At 42.3% G+C, this 21,951-nt stretch overlaps 1 protein-coding gene across 2 annotated transcripts; it reads right to left on the bottom strand.

Moving 5' to 3' along the window:
• Positions 1-1,966: 1,966 nt before the first annotated feature.
• Positions 1,967-21,573, bottom strand: wdhd1 (WD repeat and HMG-box DNA binding protein 1). Of its 2 annotated transcripts, none has more exons than XM_071489528.1 (26): positions 21,463-21,573; positions 21,115-21,208; positions 20,361-20,472; positions 20,099-20,250; positions 17,778-17,889; positions 15,916-15,966; positions 15,703-15,798; positions 15,454-15,546; positions 14,818-14,924; positions 14,416-14,557; positions 13,922-14,132; positions 12,678-12,862; positions 12,245-12,429; positions 11,921-12,162; positions 10,497-10,634; positions 10,226-10,382; positions 8,946-9,060; positions 8,495-8,626; positions 8,178-8,401; positions 7,897-8,036; positions 7,416-7,472; positions 6,549-6,580; positions 6,283-6,441; positions 5,985-6,127; positions 5,725-5,860; positions 1,967-2,482 (listed from the first exon to the last, which is right to left on the bottom strand). In XM_071489528.1, exons 2-26 carry the CDS (start codon positions 21,189-21,191, stop codon positions 2,288-2,290), a joined length of 3,393 nt encoding a protein of 1,130 aa, XP_071345629.1. In that variant the 5' UTR covers positions 21,192-21,208; positions 21,463-21,573; the 3' UTR covers positions 1,967-2,287. The 2 variants fall into 2 exon arrangements, with proteins under 2 accessions (XP_071345629.1, XP_071345630.1); XM_071489529.1 differs by having other exon boundaries at positions 2,146-2,482; positions 13,922-14,129.
• Between the last annotated feature and the right edge of the window lie 378 nt (positions 21,574-21,951).

Genomic DNA, 21,951 nt, shown 5'->3' with positions numbered 1-21,951 from the left:
CATGTTTATTATAATTATGTGCAGAAACATGTGTAACATCCCTCCCATCAGCCCCTGCTGCACTTTAAGTTTAGAGGAGGATGAGCTAACACCCTGATGAAAGAAGGTGATCACAGTAAATGTACTGTACCTGCATGTTAACACTGTCCCTGTGAGCATGTAGCTGCTAACATGGCTGCAAACTCTTAGTCTTGTTATAATAAAGTTACAAAAGCTCTTGTGCAAAGATCAAAATTCACCTTTAGACACACAAAGCTGTGCTAACAGGCACAGAGCAAACACTTGCTCGGCCTCGTGTCAGCAGAGAGTATTTCAGTGATTATTCCTCCTGAATCACTGCAGCAAGTGTTTACAAGTATTTCTCCTTATTGTAAGAATCTCCTTCTTCACAGACGCTGAACAATCATGTTGTGACTGAAATATCTCATGTCTGAGGTAAAAGGAAACTCTGTGGTCGACAGAACAGAAACAGTGAACTCATAACAAACTGTGTTTAGGATCCAAGGTTTCTGAGGTTTGACAAATTCTACCAGAGACAGAGCGAAGTCAGGATACCTGCAGCTCTGCATCTCACACGTCCTCCAGCCCTAAATCAAATACTAAATCACAGGAAGTTTTTTTTTACCAGCAGACACTCTGAGACTTCATGGAGGGAAAAACCACAGGTGTAAATAATAAAATGAACAATGACTGAACTCCTGCCTCAGTTTCAGGGTCCTGGTCTTGTTCGTACTGAATCACCGTCACAGCTGAAGAAGGCAGAGTCATTATTGATATTAAAGCAGTGTTTCCTGCTGGAGGTCAAAACATGTATGACGTTGGTTCACAGTTGAACGTTGTTCTTGTTTCAACAAGTCAAAGGTGACATCTAATTATTCTGAGAGAATCAGCTCATCTCGCCACTTCTTTATCACATATTTCACATGAAAGTCACAACGATGTAAAAACACAATTGAACACAATTGTTGGAGCCTGTTCTTAAACTGGTGAAACATCTTCTATAAATAAAACCAAAGTCTGGTGATATTCTTCAGTTTTCTTATCAATAAATCCAATGAAAATATGAGGCTCTGTGTGTATCTTCTTCCTCTGAGCCGTAGATGTTCCTTCATCACCATAAACACACACAAACACACACTGAGGTTCAGTTTCAGTCGAACACACACCACCCTGCTGCCTCAAATACTCACTAAAGCACCAAATGTGGATTAATCCGCCACTGAAAATAGTCCCAAACAAATGCACTTTATTGTCCTGCTGGAGTGAATTTTGCTAAAATCTACAGTAGTCGGCTGTTTCACATAATTGCTTGAAAATTTTTTTTTGTTTTTTTTTTTTTAATGGCGACACCACCTCTAACCAGTCGGACCAGTTATCTTGGGGCCACAGAGAGAGGACGGGAAATCTGGACTAACATAACGTTGGTTTTGGTTTTTTCAAGCGATTTGTCAACAATAAGAATAAAGACTAACACTGGACTAATAACTGAAAGTGTTGAACACCACAGATTTTAGGAGGTGGGAGTGGGGGAGGTCACGACGCCTGATTAATCGTCTAGCTTTGAGATGATTGGTTGAATTTCTGAAGATTTGAAATTTTGATCTATGAGCCTTGCCAGCTATTTCCACGGTCCGATCTCTGTCGTGGCTGCTGTCAGAATATCTGTTATAAACTTGTTTAGTATTTTACTTGATTTGTATAAAACAGGAGTTCTGAACTGAACTTCGCTGTGGACCATGTTGTCTGCTGCTTTCAGCCATTTTTTCAAAATTTTCTGTTCATAATATAATTGCACAAAGAAACGCTGCCTTACTCTCCTTTTGTCAACAATGCTGAGGATGAGTTCCTGCTTTTTGAATCAACTTTACTGGAAGTGTCACTGGATAAATCTGCACGGGGTCCAAGCTGGATTCAGTGCGAGCCCATCAGGGTCGGACGACAGTGTGAACCGGGACGTTGCACAGTTCAAACATTTACATTTATTCAAACATTAAAATACAGTACAGGGTTGTTAGAAACATTATGAGTGTAATAAACCAGGAACCACAAAACCAAGCATCCTCCATTACTGCTGCAGGAACGAGCTGATGAGCTGATCCCCGACCCATCAGCAGCTTTGAGGACATTGTAATAAGGTCTTTAAATGTTCTGATGAAGTGCCTCAAAACAAAGACAAAACATGTGTCAGTGATCAGCTTCAGGATGGACCGTTTTCACAAATCAATCTGAGCAAAAACAAACAAAAAACACCATCAGCACTAAAACAAACAAAACACTATTAAAATCTTTAGTTTTTGTTAAACGCAAATGCTGAAAGCTTAGAGGAGGGATCCAAAGATTTTTTCTTCTTGGCACTTTTTTCATCTGCTTCAGTCTGTCCATTTTCATTTCCTTCATCCCCTCCTCTTTCTCCTCCTCCTCTTTTCCTCTTCTTCAGATCTGCTGCATCTCCAGTCTGGTCTTTTGCTCTTTCTGTCCATGACTGAACCAAAAAAAAAAAAAAAAAGACATGAAATGCACATGTTAATTACCAAAAAGGACAAAACAAAATTATATTGTTCTCCTGTCTCTACCCAGGCTCCAAACACCTACATGACGATGACTAAACGCACACGCGGACACTCAGGCGTGCGTCTGAAATTGCATCCTGTCATGTATAATCACTATTGACAGGCTGCATCTCTTTGGCCTGCTGGCTCTTTTCCTCCTCGTGCTTTTATTTTTTTTCCCCTCTCTCTCTCTTTTTCTCTCCCATCTGAGACAAAAGGAAACGCTTTCCTGGACGTAATGGAGCCGGGATGAATCATCAGGCCTGGTGAGTGGACTGGCAGCGGCACAGGACAGACACACACACACACACACACACACACACACTCTCTCCTCACCTCCAGCGCCCGATGAAGCACTGCTATTAACCCCATGCATATCCAAACAATCACACACACACCATCATTACAGCTGGTAGATGGTTCAGGCTCTGACGTCTCACTGCTCAATTGTCATTTTATTTTATTTAGACAGAATAATGTCATTAAGACCATCTCTCTCACACACACACACACACACACACACACACACACACACACACACACACGGGGGGGGGGGTCAGACATTAACGGGGTTTCAGGCTAAACGTGTCCCTGCTGGTTTTTTTAACGAGCTGCTCATCACGAGTCGAAGCTTCGGCTGCGACTGAATTTTCCTTTGAATTTGAATTTACAGGAGGCTGATGTCGGTGCGAGCGAGATGCTGCAGGTTCTGGTGAGAAGACAAAACCCAGGTCAGGGAAGTCCAGGATGGAGACTCAGACCTCAGTCAAGATTAGTGACGAATCAATCACTCGATCAATCAATTGATGGACATAAAATTAGTCAACAACTGATTAATTGTTGAGGTCATTAATCAAAAAATATTCTCAGGTTCCGCTTCTCAAATGTGAGGCTGTGCAGCTTTCCCCTGTTTGATATAATTAGGGCTTTAACTCATGATTACTTTAATGATTGAGTCGTTGTCTATGAAACATCAGAAAGTTTCCTGTCATAATTTCCCACCGCGACATCTTCAGACAAAACAATTCTCAACAAAACAAATCTCTGATTGTGAGGAGTTGCTGATGAACTCCCTGTGCATCGACTACACGTTGTCGCTCCACGTGTAACTGTGGAATCAATATCTTTGGGTTTTAGACTGAAAACAAGGAAACTGAAGGAGTCAGCTCCCAGCAAACCTTTGTCTCCATCACCCAGAGGTAAAAAACTACAGTGTTTTTTATTTGTGGGTCCCTGTTTGGTTTGTAATGGATGGACACACATGTTTGCATCACGTCCTCCAGATGGTTTCACACTGTTCCAGTGAGCGACAGCTGGTAGTAACGTGCAAAGACAAGAAGCAATGTGCCAACAAAGAGCAGGAAGGAGAAGACTGCAAACTGGTAAACAATGAAGATTTAAAACATTCACAACACTGACGCCGGGTATGTTCAGTGGATTCAAGGATACAAACATTGAGTTTTGGTGAGAAAATATAAACTTAATTTTTGTTTGTTTACAGGAAATCTCCACAGGGAAGCTTCTGAATGGGATTGTGATTAAAGGGGGGGGGGGGTTAAAAAAGAAATTTTCTCCTCCAGCTTCGCAAGTTCAGCAGAAACATCAACATAAATCTTCACATAGACCAGCAGCTGAATATTAAAAAGTAATAAAAGCTCTAACTTAAGGTCAGCTGCATCTCACCTCAGCTGCTAATTCCTGCATTCATCATTTCAAATTAAAAGCCCTGTGCAGAGTCGTGTAATTGCGACTTCATTACATTGCAGCTCATAATTTATGGTGATAATTTTACAGCGGCCTTGAACGTTTCTTAAAAAACACAAAGTCTGCTCACGCTGGAACTGTCCTTTAAAATAACTGAGAACTGTATCATAATCGTTCCCCTGCAGACTGACCCCCTCACTATCTCTCACACAGGATTATCATAAGATCAATGCTTTGTGCCCTCGCTGCTGAAACGCACTCCACAGGGTTCCCAGGCAACAAGCGTATCCCTCCCTCCTCCTCCTCACATCCACTTCCTCTTTTCTTTCAGCCTGTCGAGTGTCATCCAGCCTCTGCTGAGAGTCTTGATGAATGCAGGGTCAGGACCAGGCCACTACACAAACCCACAGACCGACATCTGGCAGCACTCGGCCGGATGAAAGGATGAGGTGTGTCATTACTGACACAACTCGCTAATTCACCTATCGACCGACCACAGCTGTCATCGTGTGTGGGGACGAGACATTGGAGTGAAAGTTGGTGGCAGGGATGCTGAGGGGGCTGCAGCACCTTTATCAGGCAACAGTTTGCTGAACAAATATTAGTTAAATAGTGATTTTTTTCCCCCCATTTCACAGTTGTATTTAAATGCACAGCAGCTAATTTAGTGGTTGTTCAGTCACGTCCGTGGAGTTTCAGAGCAGCTGAGTGCAGAGACGACCGGTGAGCCTGCGATTTGCGCAGTGAGGACGGGGTTAATGGATCTGCAGCTGATGATCGCTGCTGACTCACAGACTAATTGATGGGTTTCACTGGTCAATTTGCTCTTCAGGGCAAACGAGATCAAAGCAGGATGAACTGAAAACAGCTCATTTTTATTTAGAGACATGCTACTGCGAAAAGGAAAAAAAATCCCCTCTCCCTTTAAGGGACATGACGAAGGACGGTGTAATATCATTCGCTACTATTTCACTGGTTTGACGTTTTGGTAAATTTGTGGTCAACTGGCTAAAATGTCATCAAAACACAAAGTGAAATCTTTGATCAAACAGTGAATTTTGAAAAAACCATTTGCTGTAGAATCGATCATAAAAAAGGCTAAAATTTTTGATGTTTATACTGATATTACAACATATTACCAAAAAATTATAAAATAAAATAAAATAACAATAACTATGCCTTAGTATTTGTGTTTAAACACATTTTACACCTGTAATTTTACCAAAACTCAAACAAATGATTACATAAGTGAAATGTTGACACTATGATCCAGATACAGAAAACAAACAGCTGATTTCACAGGAATTTCAGTCATTACGTCGACTGCTGAAAATGTGATTCCCTACGTTCACCGACCACAGCTGGAATTTTAATGAAAGGAGCCACTTGTAGAAATGAACCTACAGAGAATTTGTATTTTTTTTTTTTTAAAGATGAACAATGTAACCCTGAACCCCTCAGCGTCACATACCAGTCGCTCCTCTGCTGACAGCGTCCTGAAGCGTCCCATGGCCTCTTTGATGATATCGGTCTCCTCCAGGTCAGGCTGGTCGGCGAGGATGCTCTTCCTGTTCTCCTCCAGCCACAGCTGGAAGCCCGTCTTTGGCCTGAACGGACACAGTCAACAACACAGCCGAGTCAGGAAATCTTCCTCTTTTAAAAAATAAACCCAGTCTGCATTTTCACTCCCAACAGAACAGTTTCAAAGGGTCAGGTACCTCCATCCATTACCTCTTATTTTCTGTGTTCTCAGCCGGCGAGGCCGGAGGCGGGACGTCTGCTTGTTTCTGCAGATCTGCCGCCGGCTCCGTGTTCTCCTGAGTCTTCTTATTGGCTGCTTTTGTGCCAGTCATCTGTAGCAGTGTGGACTGAGTCTGCAGAGAGGGAAATTACCAGAGAACCTTGATGAGTAAATACGTTTTAAATAGGTTTTTATCATATTATTTACAGGTGTGTTTGATGGTCATTATCTTTTGTGTCTCTGTGACATCAGAAATTTAATTTGTGAGTAGTTTGGTGATATCGACACCTTTGCCTTGGGTCTGGGGGCCAGCGGCTTGAGGACGGGACTTTTGTTTGCTTTCCCTGCAGAGCCACTGAGCGGAGCCGACTTCCTGCTGGACGTCATGTTGTCCAGGATGTTTGTCACTCGAGGCTGACTGGACGAAGCTGACGGTTTCCCTGATACCTGAAAATATACAGTAATAACCTTTAACACTTCCGATGAATAGTCTGTACCATAATTAAATAATGAGAGGAAAATCAAACAGCTCTCCAAACATCTGGAGTCCTCACCTTGAAGGGATTTGCACGTCCAGTTTTACCAACTGAAAAACAAATGAGATAAATCAGATTAATAATATTGAAACATTGTCCTGCCCTCGAACTGATCATTACACAGTAAACACAAATGCCAAGACTAAAGCTGATGCTTGAGTGTTTCCACTACTTCCTGCTCTAACTGAACTAGTCTACACTCATTAAATCTGATGATTTTCTACACAACACGTTTGATTCTCAGCACTGGAGCCTGAATGATGCTGATGCTGAATATTATATCGCACAACACTCATTTTTTACATAAAACAACATTATTGATTAGGAGCTATAAAGTTTTAAGAGAGTTAAAAAACAAACTTGAAGATAAATGACTTTATAAATACACAGTGCTCTCAAACTAACTACACTACATACCACTATAACAGACAATAAAACTAATAGACACTTTAATGACCTCAGCCTCCAGGCTTGGGCTGATATTTGAATATATTGCAATATTTCCCACCATAAGAGATATTTTCCATAATATGAAAAAAACACAAAACATTTTTTTTGTCGTTTTGCACAGTCTGATCCTCAGATGTAATACCTAATATGGTCATCGTAATGTCCTGATATTTGATATTTTGATTAAGTTTCTTACTCACTCAGCAGCAACATGCACACTTTACACAACATACAGGACATGGTGACAATTTCACGTCTTATTTTTAAGACTCAGAGGTGTGGAAGTTAAGTTTGCTTTGACTGACACGTGTCAATCACACACAGTGTTTGAATCTACAACCTCACATGTGTCTAACATGAGTTATTTTGCTGTTACTGCCTGAATATATTGAAATATAACTGGTACGTGTGGATTTCTGATTGATGTTCACTCACCTGGTGTCAGAGACGGAGTCACAGGTGAACCTGCTTCTTTAGCAAACGGATTCACACCTACAGGACGAGGGACGTGAAGGACACGAGACATGTTAGCTGGTATCCGTGACATCTTGGGCTTTTGCAAAGAACATACAGCACTGTGCAAAAGCTTTAGGCACTTCAGATTAATTTGTTTCTGCAGCAGGTCAACGAGCCAAGAACTATCTTCAGAGACAAGAAGAACAAGGAGTCCTGCACCAGAGTCCTGATCTCAACATCGTGGAGTCAGTCTGGGACACATCAAGAGACGGAGACACTGAGACAGACTAAAGAGGAGAGGAGGAGAAGATGCTGGAACAACCTGCCAAGCACCTGAAAAACTGTTTACTCCACTTTGCATCAGGTTACTTGATAAATAAAAACTATTCATGAGATTATTTTTGGAAGCATCCAGTGCCTGAAACCTTTGCAAAGAGCTGAAGAAAGAGGTGGAACTGACGTTTTCTGGTTTCTGTTGTCTCCTCTGTCTCCATCTCCTGTCCGTCCTCTTCCTCCCCGAGCTCTTCTCCTCGCTCCTCTTCCTCCTCCTGATGGTGTCTGCTGCTGTAACGTCCTCCTGTGACCTCACTCTGACCGTACCTGTCAAAATAAGAGGCTTGTGAATTACACAACCAGTTTAAAAAAAGATGTGTAGAAGTAATTACACCACTGCTGTGGTTACACTAATTTCCTTCAGAGGTCAAAGTGACAGATTTGACTGTGACAGGGTTTTAATTTTACCCAGGTGTCTGCCTGACGCTGGAGTATTCTGGCTCCTCATCCTGCTCCTCTGGCCCTTCTTCCTGGATCTGGTTGGCTTTCTCCAGGGCGATCTCACTGAGCTGCTGGGCGAGGGCCATGCGTCTGGATCGGGACGCGTAGCGAATGGCCAGAGTCACCACGTTCTGAGTCATCAGCTCCGCCAGCTCCACGGAGCGAAACTCCCTCTCCAGCTTACAGGACAACTGGAGGAAAAACATCACGAAGGAACCCATCAGGAGAAAACAAGGCACACTTTGATATCGAGTGTGATCTGTGTGGTTAGCATCACTACTCACTGCAAACATCTTCATGAGCAGCTCCTGTTGCTCCTTCTGCGATTTGCTCTGTCCGTCCTCGTCGATCTCGTAGCCGCTGGACGACAGGAAGCTGTAGTGGTTGTGGAAGAGGACTGAACGCCAGAACTGCTCCTGGAGGACGACAGAGGACGACAGGTTGGATGGAAACTACAGAGAAGAATATAGCTGTGTCCACCATCACAGACGTGCTGCTCTGACAAAGGACTGGATCTTTGTCGGCGTCAGACATGATTCACCGGTAAGAAAAAGGCACAATCATCACATGGATGTTTTTTTTTAAACAGAGGTTTAGGAAATACAGAGTGAGCTGTAGCATCTTGGGTTTTAGACTGAAACCAGGACCAGGATTTACTTTTCTTCCAGGTTAAGTTTAGAAAATCATAATAAATGTCATGATTGTTCATTTGCTTTTTGAAGAAACCCTTTTTACCTCCATCTGTCCTTTCTCTGTGCTGGTCTGACACAGTGGCAGCTTGAACGGCAGGATGGCCACAGCAGGTCTGGGCAGGGTGGGGGGGTACCTGGAGCCTTTACAGGGAATACACCTGACAGGACGAGAACAGACTGGAGTTAACAGAGGAAAAGAAACTCTGCAAAAACAACAGGAACACATCAGGGATCGGGATTAAATACCTGAGTCTTATTCACCTCTCAGCCTTATGCTGTTTAAATTGAAAGCACCATGTTGTATCCTACTAACTACAAGTTTTTATATTTACATTAACACGTTTAGAGCCACTGGTTTCAGTTTATTTCAGCAGGCAGAATGAAATGTTAGTTTATCTCAGCATCATGTGACAACTCTTTGTCACTGGTGCATTCAGGTGCTTGTGGGAAACTTTTCTGATGGTATATAAACCAAATGATTAAAAAATTATCAAAATAACTGTTCATTGTAGAACATGAGTTGATTCTTAAGATATACTGGAATATTTAAAAGAAAACTCTGCTTTATAAACATTAAAAAAAAGATCAGTATCAGTAATTTTCTACCATGCTGTTCAGTCAATATTATATTAACCACCATAACCATATTTCCATTTTTCTGTCAACAATTAAACCCGAGCAGAGCGCATACAGAACATGGAACATTTTTCACCCTCAGTGCAGCAAATAATCACATCCACAGTTTCCTACTTTATGTGACCTCATTGATTGAAGTCCCGTCCTCAGTGACAAGGTGGTGCAGAAGAAAACTTAAAAACAAGGATCTTCAGGGAAGTTCTTCAGTTACAGGTTGTGTCTTTTTTTCTAAGTGGAATAGTTGTTTACTTGTGACGGGAAGTGAAAGTCTCACATCTTTTCTTCTACAGTTTCTGAGCTCAGATGTCATCTCATCTGAGATTTATCTGTTGTTTTATCTCAGATGTGAACTGTGAATAAACGTCCAGATTAATGGACGATGCCTGCAGCCAGTGTTTCGTCACACTGTGTGTTACATGTTTGAGTTTTAAGATTTGATTGAGTCATGGCTGGATTTAATCGCCCACAGTATCTACATCACATCTCTCCCCCTTTGTTTGTCTCGTTTGGCTTCATCCTGTTGAATGTCCTTGTCTGTTATATCCTGTAATTTAACAATGGTGTTAAATTACTGAGGAGCTCAGTCAATATTTCATTCCCTATTTCCCCCTGTAATGTTAATCGTTTCTAAACTGAGCTTTAGAAAAATCTGAGACATCAAGAAACAAGACACAGCAGAGGATTCACCTGAGCTGCTGCGGGTTCTCGTGCACGCCGACCACCCAGTAGTGATCCGATTTGCTTTTGCAGGTTTCTCTGGTGTTGCACACTGGTGTCCATGTGTTTCCCAGGGAGCGGTTCAGCATCCGTACCACCCCGACGGAGTCCACGTAGCAGGGGGTACCTGAAAAACCACGACACAGCCAGGCTGTCATCTTAAAAATCTACAGTGGAGTCCGAGGGAACTGTCACGTCTGTTCAAAGAGATTTTAAAGAATATATTTATTCCTTCACTGACCCTCAGCAGTGAAGCCGAGCCAGGACAGGTAGGCTCTGTGAGAGAGAGGGAGAGGTTCTCCGTTGATGATTTGCCTCTTTCTTCGACTGAACTGCAGCAGCTGGACGCCCAGAGCCTGCTCCCCGTCAAAACCTGTGGCTGGTGACAGAAAATCAGACGCGTTGTCAGCGTGTGAGTGATGCTTCAACAGAGTCTGCAGAGTCTGTGTTAATACAATTCATTTAATTAGTGAGGGATTTCCAATAGGTGATGCATCGGGAGTAAAAACGCTTGTTAAAGTAAGTCACTACATTTGTATCTCTACAGGGGATTTTCAAAATATTTTTTTAACATCCACTGGTTTCAGTTAATTTCCATGCACCAAAAAAATTAATTTGATATTTACTTGAGATGAACTGTCAATTACAGTCAACACTGCAGTTGCCTTATTGATAAAAATTATATGAACCAAACTAATACAACATGCATGTTCACTGTGATGATTACTCCACTTAGAGTCTTTAAGTTATGTCTCTTTATTGATTGGAAACCACATCACATAAAATAATAAAAATAAAATACTAGTATAACAGTTTAAAACCTAAAGATATTGTTTAAATTAAGGCTGTCAAACGGTTAAAATATTTAATTGTGATTAATCGCATGAGCTAGCTCATGATTTATTGCAAATTGCCTTTGCCTTTTAAATGTACCTTAACGGGATATTTTTCAAGTTATTAATACTCTTATCAATATGGGAGTGGACAAATGTATTTGCTTTATGCAAATGTATGTTTATTATTATTAAAACAATCCAAAACAATGACAAATACTGTCCAGATTATTCTCCAGAATAACCTCAAAGGTGCTGCAAGCAGGCTTCTGTTCTCTACTGGAGAAGGTTTGTTTCTGCTGCCGTCCATGTCATTACTGCTGCGACGCTTCCTGATTTCCAAAACTACAGGAGCTGGTTGAAGGTCATAATCACAGAACGTGCGTGCGTTAATTGCGCATCAAAAAAATTAGTGGCATTATTATTGTGTTAACTTTGACAGCCCCAGTTTAAATAAGACAAAGAAAAGTGGAAAAATCTCATATCAAAGAGCTGGAACTCGTGAATTTGGGCAATTTAAAAGATTTAAATGATTCATCGATGATCAAAATCTTTGCTTCTCTTTCCAGCTGGTTAATGGACTAATCGTTTCAGCTCTGAAAAACAAACCAGTTGCATCTAGTCAGTGTTTGAATTTGACATAATTGTGGTGGGAATTTGTGTGGATTGAACAGATGAGTGTTTCACGGGCGTCTCTCCTCAGAGACTCTCAGACTTTAACATACAACTAATTAGAGTTTTTATTTGTTGATAACAGGTGGATGTAAGAAACACCTCAACAGGGCTGTTCTACAGAAAACATATGTCAGTGCTCTGTGTGTGTGTGTCTAACCCCGATGGTAGACTATCAGCAGCTGCTCTCCGTGTCCGGCCATGCAGACGACAGGTCCTGGCAGGCTGAGGATTTCTCTCTGCAGGCCTCCAATGGAGAAGAGTCGGAGCATCAGCGTGCTGGTGGCGACCGCTGCCCAGCCCTGACCCAGACACAGCGCCCTCACGTCCTCGTCCTTCGGCAGGTCCACCATCCACTCCTTATTGGTGTCCCATGACGAGAAGTGGAGGCACTGCAGCTTACTGGGAGGAGAGAGGCGCAGGGTCAAAGATTGGCTAAAATAATTCACGAACAAAAACACGAACAGAGTAGGAGGAGGTTTACCTGGCGAGCTCGTCTGTGCTGGGGCAGGCCAGCAGCACGGCCTCCTGGGAGAGAGCGGCCATGGTGTGTCCCAGCGAGTTGGTGAGGTGCATGGCGTGGTGCACGGCCGTGTCGTGAAACTCCACATCGATGGCGTTGTCCTGCTCGTCGTTGTAACCTCGCACTATTCCCACTGAGTTCCACATCTGAGGCACAATTTGGCTTTTATTAAAATCACTAGACTTTAAAATTGATGTTTTATTTCTACAAATAGAGTCTGAAAGATAATTCAACAAAATATGAGAACAACAAATGTATCAAAGATAACATTTTATCTACAGTTTTAACTGCAAAGTTGATTTTTTTTCTGGGTTGCTCAAACAGAATCAACTTCTAAATCTCCACTGGGATTAAGCCGACACATTTACGCTCCTCTGTCCTCAGTGTGTCCTACCATGAAGCGGTGTGTGAGGTGCGCAGGGGTGGAGCCTGGCTGAAAGGCCTTCTGGGGAGGCGTTGGCATAGGCCCATCATAGACGGGGCGCAAAGGCACCAGAGGGGCGGATGCAGGCACGACAGCACTGCCGGCGTCATCGTCATCCCCGAACTTGTCCTGACCGAGCTTTAGCGATCCTGCGTCTGAATGAAGACACACATGCAGAGATGGAATAATTCACTTTAATTCTAGGTCAGTTGTTGTGGTAACTTGTTCTGTGAAAGGCAGGTTTTCATTAACAAACTCTGTCTCCATTTCTGAAGAAGCTGTCTGACAAACACCTCGATGTAAAAGAGCTTTAATTTAGAAACGTTTGTGTCGATAGAAGATCAAAGTACCAGATAAATAATATTAGTTTATTACCCAAGGGCCTCTCTTATGATAAAAACAGTCAGGGAATTTGAAGTTGCCACAGTGTGTCGCTATCAGAAAGTGATGGGACAGGCCAGGGCTAGCTGGTTAGCTTGCTAACTTCAGTAGAAGAAAACTGAAAACTATGCTGGACTCATGTTTCTTTTGGACTGGTGAGTAAACAGCTGTTAATGCTAACGCCGGCTATGTAGCGACAGCAAAACTTTCAACTAGCTCCTTTAAAGTCACAAGAAACAGGAAAATTGCACGTAGAAATACCTGGTTAGCTCATGTCTGCTCATATTTTAATATATTTTAATAATATAATATAATAATTAATAATATGATTAATAAATGTCTTTCCCATTTTGAAAAGCCAGACATTCGAGTTTTCCCCCAGCACTTAAATGCAGCATGTTTGTGGATCAGAGTCTCAAAACTCCAGAAACAAATGTTACCTGATCCACTCACGTTTAACAATCTGTAGACGGAAGAGACTGTTTAAAAGCTGTTTACACAGGAAGCTTCTCAAAAAAGATTTCATCAGATCTTCAGAGTGTGAAGTTGAACATAAACACATTTAAAATAGTGATATTTATTCAAACTGCGATGTATTTATTTATAAAACTGTGTGTTTGTGAAAACTATAAATTAAACCACAAATGGTCAGACACATTTTTAAGTCATGTTCTTATTTGTAGATCATGGAAAAAAAACATTTGTCACCTTTATTGAGGCTGCTGCGTGACCCAACTAACAGCTGATATGGAACCAAACACTCAGGTAGTTTGTCGTGACCCTGCACCTTAATAACACGTTTCTTACTTCAGTGTCACTCTTCTTTCACTCACCCACTGAGTTGTCATCATCCAGGATCGCCCCTCTGTTCCTCACCCGCCCGGTCGCAGGCATGAGGAAATCATCGTCGTCATCATCGTCCCCGGCAACATGTTTCTTCACTGGAGAGTTGGTGTCGCTCAGCCCTTCGTCCATGACTCTGTCATCATCATCATCGTCGAACAGGTCGTCGTAGTCTTTTACTGGTTTTTTCGCTGGTGCCTGCTGAAAGTCCAGAGACCGAAGTGATGATGATGGTAAAAAAAAAAAAAAGGCGAGGCCCAGAAACCCCATCCCCCCCAAAGGCAGACTATTGGTAGATGCTACAATTCACAGGTGTTCCTTAAATGCCTCATATACATGAATGGGTAGATGTACACATCAACATTGCACTGTATAGAGTCTTTATGGGAGGTATATGGGGGTTTATAGCTGCCACTATGAGGGGCCATCGGGGGCCCCAAGCTTTTCCCTTGTTTGCCTCTCCTGCAGGTGCGTCTGTGGTTACCTTGGTGGCATTGGCGTCGGGTGTGGAGGTGCTGAGTCCGTCCAGCATGCCCAGGCAGCCCTCTGTGTCCGTGTAGGCGACCTGACCTCCTGACGGGTGCCAGGCCAAGCCGCACACCGTGAAGCCTTTCTCGTGCTTCTGCCTACAGAACGAGAAAACTTCAACTGTAGTGAATTAAAATCAGACCAGTGAAGTGCTGGTCACTGCCTGTGAAATCTCATCTTCTGCCAGAGTGACTCTTTCAAACATGAAGCCTCATCTCAAATGTTTCAGCACGATGGGATAAAGACGTGTCTGAAATATCTCAATCCTTTAATTCATCACCTCGCACTCAAACATGTAAACATTTCAACCTGTTCAACACATCAATCCTTAACTTCTGGACACATCCTTGTTACACACCTTTCCACACACAGCTTGCTGTTCACGTCCCACACTGTCAGTGAACCCCCCACGCTGCCGGCTGCCAGGAACTGCCCACACGCAGACCAGGCCACCACATTGATGGGCTGCAGAGAAAACAGGGCGGGGAAAACAAATTTAAAATGAAGAGAAAAAACAAACAGATTTCCAGCAGAACACTAATGAACTGAACCTTCGGTTCTGCTAATACTACTGTCTTTGAAGGGATCGTCCATCCTTTATCAAGATCAGATATTTCAGCAGGCGAGAGGCAAACAGAGGAAAATCCTCACATCTGAAGTCTGAACATCAGATGAAGGAAAATGAGGAGGAAACACAGCGGGGAGTTTGAACCACATGAATTAGATGGAAAGTGTTGCATCACACTGAGAAGGCATTAACAAATAATGAGCTGCAGCACAAAGAGTTTATGATGAACCAGCTCATAACAGTCAACACCTCATCACTTCCTGTAAAAACAAGGTAGGAAGCGTCCAGGGAGCTGTAAAAATAACATCACAAAAATAACAAGTCTCTGTTTATTGAGCTCTTTCAGCACATCTCTGTCAAGTTTCATTGGCCATGACCATGAAACTTGACCGTGTGTGTGTGTGTGTGTGTCTGACCGGATCTCACCTGTGTGAGCAGATCGTTGGTCAAACTGCTCACATGATCCCAGGAGCCTCGCTCGTACAGGTGCACCTTTGTGTCCACAGGAACCGCTAAAAACTGAGTGTAGAGACAGTTTATTGTTATTTCATGATCAGTGTTCTGGTCTGTCTCAGATTTTCACATTGATGAATCACTGATGTGGTTTGCACTGAGGCAGCAGAAAGTACAGGTGTAATTGTCGACACCAAGCTCTACTACAGTTGTGTCACTGACCTTTCCCGTCCTGGGCTGCCAGGCCAGCCGACACAGAGACTTTGCATTACTGACGTCGTTGGATTTCTGCAGCAGAGGCCAGCTGATCACCTGAGTCTGAACAGACACAAAGCAGATCAGCATCTGACAGACTGACCAGATGGAGCGCACGAAAAAATAAAGGCTGTCGTCATTAAATCTTTGAGAGTGTGAGGCGATAAAACACTGACGTACCTGCTCCTCGATGTTCCACACCACGACAGAGCCGTCGCAGCTGGAAGACGCCTGACAGAGAAACAGACAAAGTGAAAACAGTTTGACATTCAGGTTAAATCGAATCAGCTCAGGTCAAATGTTACACAACCAAACATGATGTATGTGCAACTGTAACGTTAAAACAAAGCCCAGCTAATTCATCATCTGTACGTCTCTGAGTGGAATTACACCGTGGTGATTTAATGCTGTGATGTCAGAAGCCTAATAACAGAAGACTGAAGGTTAACACACTGAAAATCAGCCTCACGTCTCAACCAGCCACATTCATCGTTCTCAGAAGCTGAAACCTGATTCTGGTGTTTTCTGTCCAGAAATCAGTGTCCACAGCTGAACCGGACAATAAAACGCCACAGAAGCAGCGTCACAGCCGTTTATTTGTGCAGCACCTTCCAAAAACAAGGCAGCTGAAAATGCTTCATATGAGACAATAGGGCTGCAACAAACTATTTTTTTTCATTTCAGATTAATCTACCAAGGATTTTTTCAATTAATAAATTAGTTGTTTGGTCTATAAAAAGTCAGAAAATGGAATAGAATAGAATAGAATAGAATAGAATAGAATAAATGAGAATTTAAAAGAATTTAATGTCCACCAGAGTGGAAAATTGTCTTTGGCTCACCAACACACAGACCACTGGAGATACAGACGGCTCCATACAAACACATAACATTTCAAATAAATAAATAAATAAAGTACAATAAAAACACGTAAGTTAAAAGTGCATAAGTTAAAGCAGATAAATAAATAAATGAAAGCATAAAAGCCCCAAATATTCAGTTCAGAGTCAAAACAGAAAGTCTTATCATCACAGATGCAGAAACAAGCGACTGTTTTATTCTAGCTAACTTTATAAATTATTCCTAATGATTCACTGATTCTGAAAACAGCTGCCGATTAATTTCATGTCTCCTAACTAATCGATTAATCGGGACAGATTTGGATTTTTTTTTTCACGTCAGTTATTTTCTTAGTGACAGCATGGGATGATTACAATGACTAAGTATTTTAATGCACAGAACATATGGCATGTGTGTACGTTATGAAAATAGACTTAGATTTGAACCTGGTTATTGATGGTGTTGTGCTGAATTAGTTGTCAGATTATTAGGAACACCTTGCTGAAACTAGTGCAGTCTCACGCAAGAGTCCTGCAGTAAATCCTCCTTCATGAAGTTTATAATGTTGCGTTCAAACTGTTTCAGAGACGTGTTGATTCAACTTTATGCTCATGCTGTGCTGGAACAACAACACTGTACCCAAGAAGGTCATGGTCTGGGGTCAGTCATTGTGCACGCGATGAGGGTGGGGTAAACGTGACATCCACCCGTCTCTCAGCGCTGAGATCACATCACAGCTGGAAGGTTTCTCAGGACGAACCGATGGACGTCCTCATGTCTGAATGTCTACCACTCTGGTACTAAGTCGTTTTTCACAGGAATGTGTCATAAAAATTCTCAGTGATGTGATGTGATGTGAACTATTTACAGTTGGTGCAAATTTTATTGACTGATAAAGTTTGTCAGCAATGACATTAAACCGTCTTCTGACAGGGTTGCACAGTTTTGGGAGGAAGTTTTTGTGGTACTGTTAAACTATAATGGATTACACAGAGAGATGTTTCTGTTATTTCGCCTGCTTTCATTGATATAAATGAACAAAATAGAAACACCTGTCAGTATAATGCAACACAGTTCAACTGCATCACAAACTGCAGCCTCCTAAATGACCATAAGTGCAAATTTGAGACCAAAATCTTCATAATCAAACAGAAAATGATCTCAATGTTGTATTTGTGTCATCAGAGAGAAGGTTTACCCACCAGGAAGTCATCTTTGGGGTCAAAGGTGACACTGAGGACAGGTGCCTCATGGCCCCGGAGTGTTTTCTGCTGGCTGCTGTCTGACACCTCCACCACCTTAACCATGAAGTCACTGCGGAAAAGAGAGAAGCTGAGAGTAAATACGCAGTCTGTGTTCACACGTGAGCGACCGCTACAGGGTCGAGGGGAAGGGCACGTCAGCGTGAACGGACACGAGTGCAAATTGTCAAATCGATGAACGACAGGAGCAAAATAATCCTGATTCCCTCCAGCGTCTGCCAGAATGCAAATGCCAAATCTGCCCTAACAGCCTCAGATGCTTGAAATTTCACAATCGATATCACAACAAAAATTACCAGTGTGAAAACAGCAGCATCAATACGACACCATGCTCTGTGCTTCTATTGCTGTGATAAACCCGTTTAGGGCAAATCAATTCTGGTAGGAAACAGATGTTTATCTCCAATCAGGACTAATCATAAACCAATCGAGAGTGCTGCTCTGTCTGTGAGGGGGAAATATCACTCAGGTACACCGCTGTCTGTATGCAGCTCATTCTGTGCTGGAACAACAACAACACAACTAATAAGATTGTGGTCTGGGGTTAGTCACAGTGCACACGACGCTGAACACTACAGACACGTTACGCACGACAGCTTCAACCGCCGCCACAGGAGGAGTCTGGGTGGAGTGAACGTCTCTCAGCAATGAGATCACGTTTCAGAAGAACTGATGAATCTGCCCAGTCAGCTGGACGTCCTCATAACTGAATGTTTACCATCCTAGTACAATGTTGTTTTGCACAGGAATATGTCTTAAATCAATGTTTATGCTTGGAGATTTTTGTCTGTGTTGACTCCAGCCAGGCTGCATAACTGTAAGTGGCATTTAAAACAGTTTGTATAATTTTTATTGACTGATCAAGTTTGTCAGCAATGACATTAAACCATTTTTTTGCTATATTGTGCAGAGGTTTGAGCAGATGTACAGAATTGTGGAAACATCTACCATCAAAGAGGCATCTGCTTAATCCCATATTCTTTCTGCAAACAAACAGCCAGAGTCACAAAGAACTAACTTCAGCAATAAGAAGTTCTGCAGCTGATGGTCTGGACTCCACAGAGCCCTGATCTCAGCATCATGGAGTCAGTCTGGGATCACATGACGAGACAGATGAAATCCACAAAACAGCCTCTCTACCTTTAAGATCAGTCCTCTTTGATGAAGTTTATAGTTAGGGCTGGCTCGGGTATGTCCTGAACCATCCCTTAGTTATGCTGCTATAGAGCTAGACTGCTGGGGGGATTCCCATGATGCATTGGGCTCGCTCTCTCTCTCTCTCTCTCTCTCTCTCTCTCTCTCTCTCTCTCGACTATTTTCTGGCTTTAACTTTGTTTGTTTTTTTTCTCTCCCGTAGTTTGTGCTTCTCCTCTCTCTCCCTGTCCACATTCTGCAGGTATCTCTGCAGCAGGATCCAGATCTACCACTACTCATCATTACTATTAACCACTGTTATCTATCATTATTATTGATGAAGCCATTACCTATATACCTGTTCCTGGTCTCTCTCTCGCTCTCTCTTTTCTCCTCTTAAACCCAACCGGTCGAGGCAGACCCCAACCTGACCCTGTAAAGAGCCTCGAAATAATGTATATTATGATTTGGCGCTATACAAATAACACTGAATTGAAAAGAACTGTGGCAGGTTCTCCAAGCTCATCAGACCAACCTTCCTCCCAAGTACCCGAAAAACAGTGTACCTGGGACTGGGACCTGCACTTTGTACGAAGAATTAATAAATACAAAAGTATTCATGTCATTATTTTTGAAAGCACCCTCACTTTACTTACAGTGCTTTAAACTTACTGGACATCTGGTTTTAAAATAGTATGTCCACATGTTCAGCATAGATTAATATCGGAAGAACAAGTTTGATATTTTAGGAAACAGAAAACCAATACCACTCCCATGTCTGAATATGAAGCCACACTCAGCCAGCAGCTAGTTGGCTTAGCTTAGCATAAAGACTGGAAACAGCTGGTTCTGTCCAAAGGTAAAAAAAATAAATAAATAAAGCCTACCAGCACTGTGCAAAAGCAGAAATGTAAAAGCAGTTTGTGCTTTATGCAGAATCATGTGCTGTACCTGTTTTCTGAAACTGTTACGAGGTTAACTCGTGTTTTAAAGGTGGTGGTAAGTGAATTTCACCACATTTAGACAAGGCCAAAGTTTGCACTTTTCCACTGCTTCCAGTTATGTTTTTATTGTTTCTTTTGAGACACATTCTACTGTTTGTCAGGTCAGTCCACCATCTTCAGTACCTGGATCCGGCAGCGACTCTCGAGCCGCTGCTGTTGAAGGCGACGTGTGTGGCGTTGGTGGTGAACCGGGTCAAGATGCCGTCTGGATCACCATCAGGAAACGTGTGGATCTGCACTGTGTTGTTGGAGCTTGCCGTCACCAGCTTGCTGTTCTGTGGAGGAGAGAACGAGGAGTCTCAACCCACCGCTGACAGCTGCATGTATTGATTCAGTACAAATCAATCATACATCACAAGTCTAGAGAGGGCAGCAGATGACCCACCTTGAGTGCCAGAGAGTACGCCTTTTCACCAACGGTGATGAACTTCGGATCATCATCATCCAGACTCTCCCATATCCTGACATCTCCGTCATTTCCACAGGTTACGATGAACCTGGGGAAAATTTGATCATGGTCATATTTGGGCAAACAAAAAGATGGAACGAGTTTAAAGGGATAATTTTTTTTAGAGTAAGGTAATTTAATCAAATAAATACCGTGCAACAAAGAAAATACTTTCTTCTTCTTCTGTAAAGCTTCTCTCACTAATAAATGCAATGTGTGGCACACTGGGTTAATTTAAGGCAGGGTACTCCCTCAGTCAGAGGTGGGAAATATGACAACATATACCCAGAGACCACAAAAATCCTGAAACCCAGTTAGCTTTGCCTTATTGAGGATATCTGATAGCATTAATTGCATTAAGTGCATTTCATATATATCTAATAAAGTGGCAGCCGAGTGTAAAATAAGTTATTAGTCAAACGGAACAGATGCTTTTACTTCTGATGTGTTAAGGATATTGTGCTGAATCTAAAACAACATAGTTAGAAAAAAGTAAGTGATGGCTATAAAAAAAGAAAAACTACTATAAATAGTAATATCAAAAAATACATAGTAAGTGAATAGAAAAATGTGCAAATGCAAAGGTGGTTCTGTAGCCGTACTGAAGTAGACTTTTGACTGCAGTACTGGATTAGTTGTGCATTGTTGTAAGTGAAATATTTTGAGGCTTCCTCCAACACATCCGACTTACTTCCCCTGGTCGTCGAAGCAGACCTCGGTGTGACCCTCCGAGTGACCGTAACGCATCGGCTTCCTCTCACAAGGCATTTTCACCAACCAGCAGCCTGACGGACAGAGACACACAAACAACACAAATCTACCGGATCTAACACATGGACGAAGCACATCCGTGACACATCTGTACAACAGCCCGCAGCCCGGTAGCGTTACCCGGCGAGGAGCTAAGCTAAAGCTAACAACACGGCGCTAATTCAGAGTCCGCGGTCGACACACGATTCACATTAAAGTTTAACTTTAACCAAACGGATGAAATATCTGATTAGTTATGATTTGAGAGGAGAATAATGTGACAACGTACAACTTCCCGCTCCACGGTCGCGACTCTTTTCTCCCGAATCTCCCGCGCTGCGTTGAAAACAAGGAAACGCTGCGTCACCACTCCCGCCACCTACGTCATGACGCAAACGTCGAAACCCCGCCCACGTTCGAAACAAGTAGAATAACACAGGTTTTTTAGGCATGGGTGTTATTTCTGCACAAATCAGCGATTATTAGGACAAATACTGTTTTTGTTAATACAATAATTGGTAAATTAATATTTATTGTTTAAATACTGACATGAGTTCAGAACTGAGAAACTGAAAAACCCTAAAATTGCTGTATTTCTGTCACTAATTTGTTAAAAAGTCCTCCATCATCCATCTTGTGGCTCCAGTCTTACAGAGCGACTCTCTGTTTTATACAGTTTTGTACAGTCATATTTCATCAGATTGCGTTAACATTTTTCTGTGTCAAGCAAACACAGAAAACCAGTGTCATCTCATCATAGTATCACAGTATCCAGAGG

This window comes from Trachinotus anak, unplaced genomic scaffold (assembly GCF_046630095.1).
Source record: "Trachinotus anak isolate AG129_WGS33_773 ecotype Australia unplaced genomic scaffold, CSIRO_AGI_Tana_v1 ptg000011l, whole genome shotgun sequence".
Lineage (NCBI taxonomy): Eukaryota > Metazoa > Chordata > Actinopteri > Carangiformes > Carangidae > Trachinotus > Trachinotus anak.
This window is presented reverse-complemented; position numbering and strand designations above follow the sequence as displayed.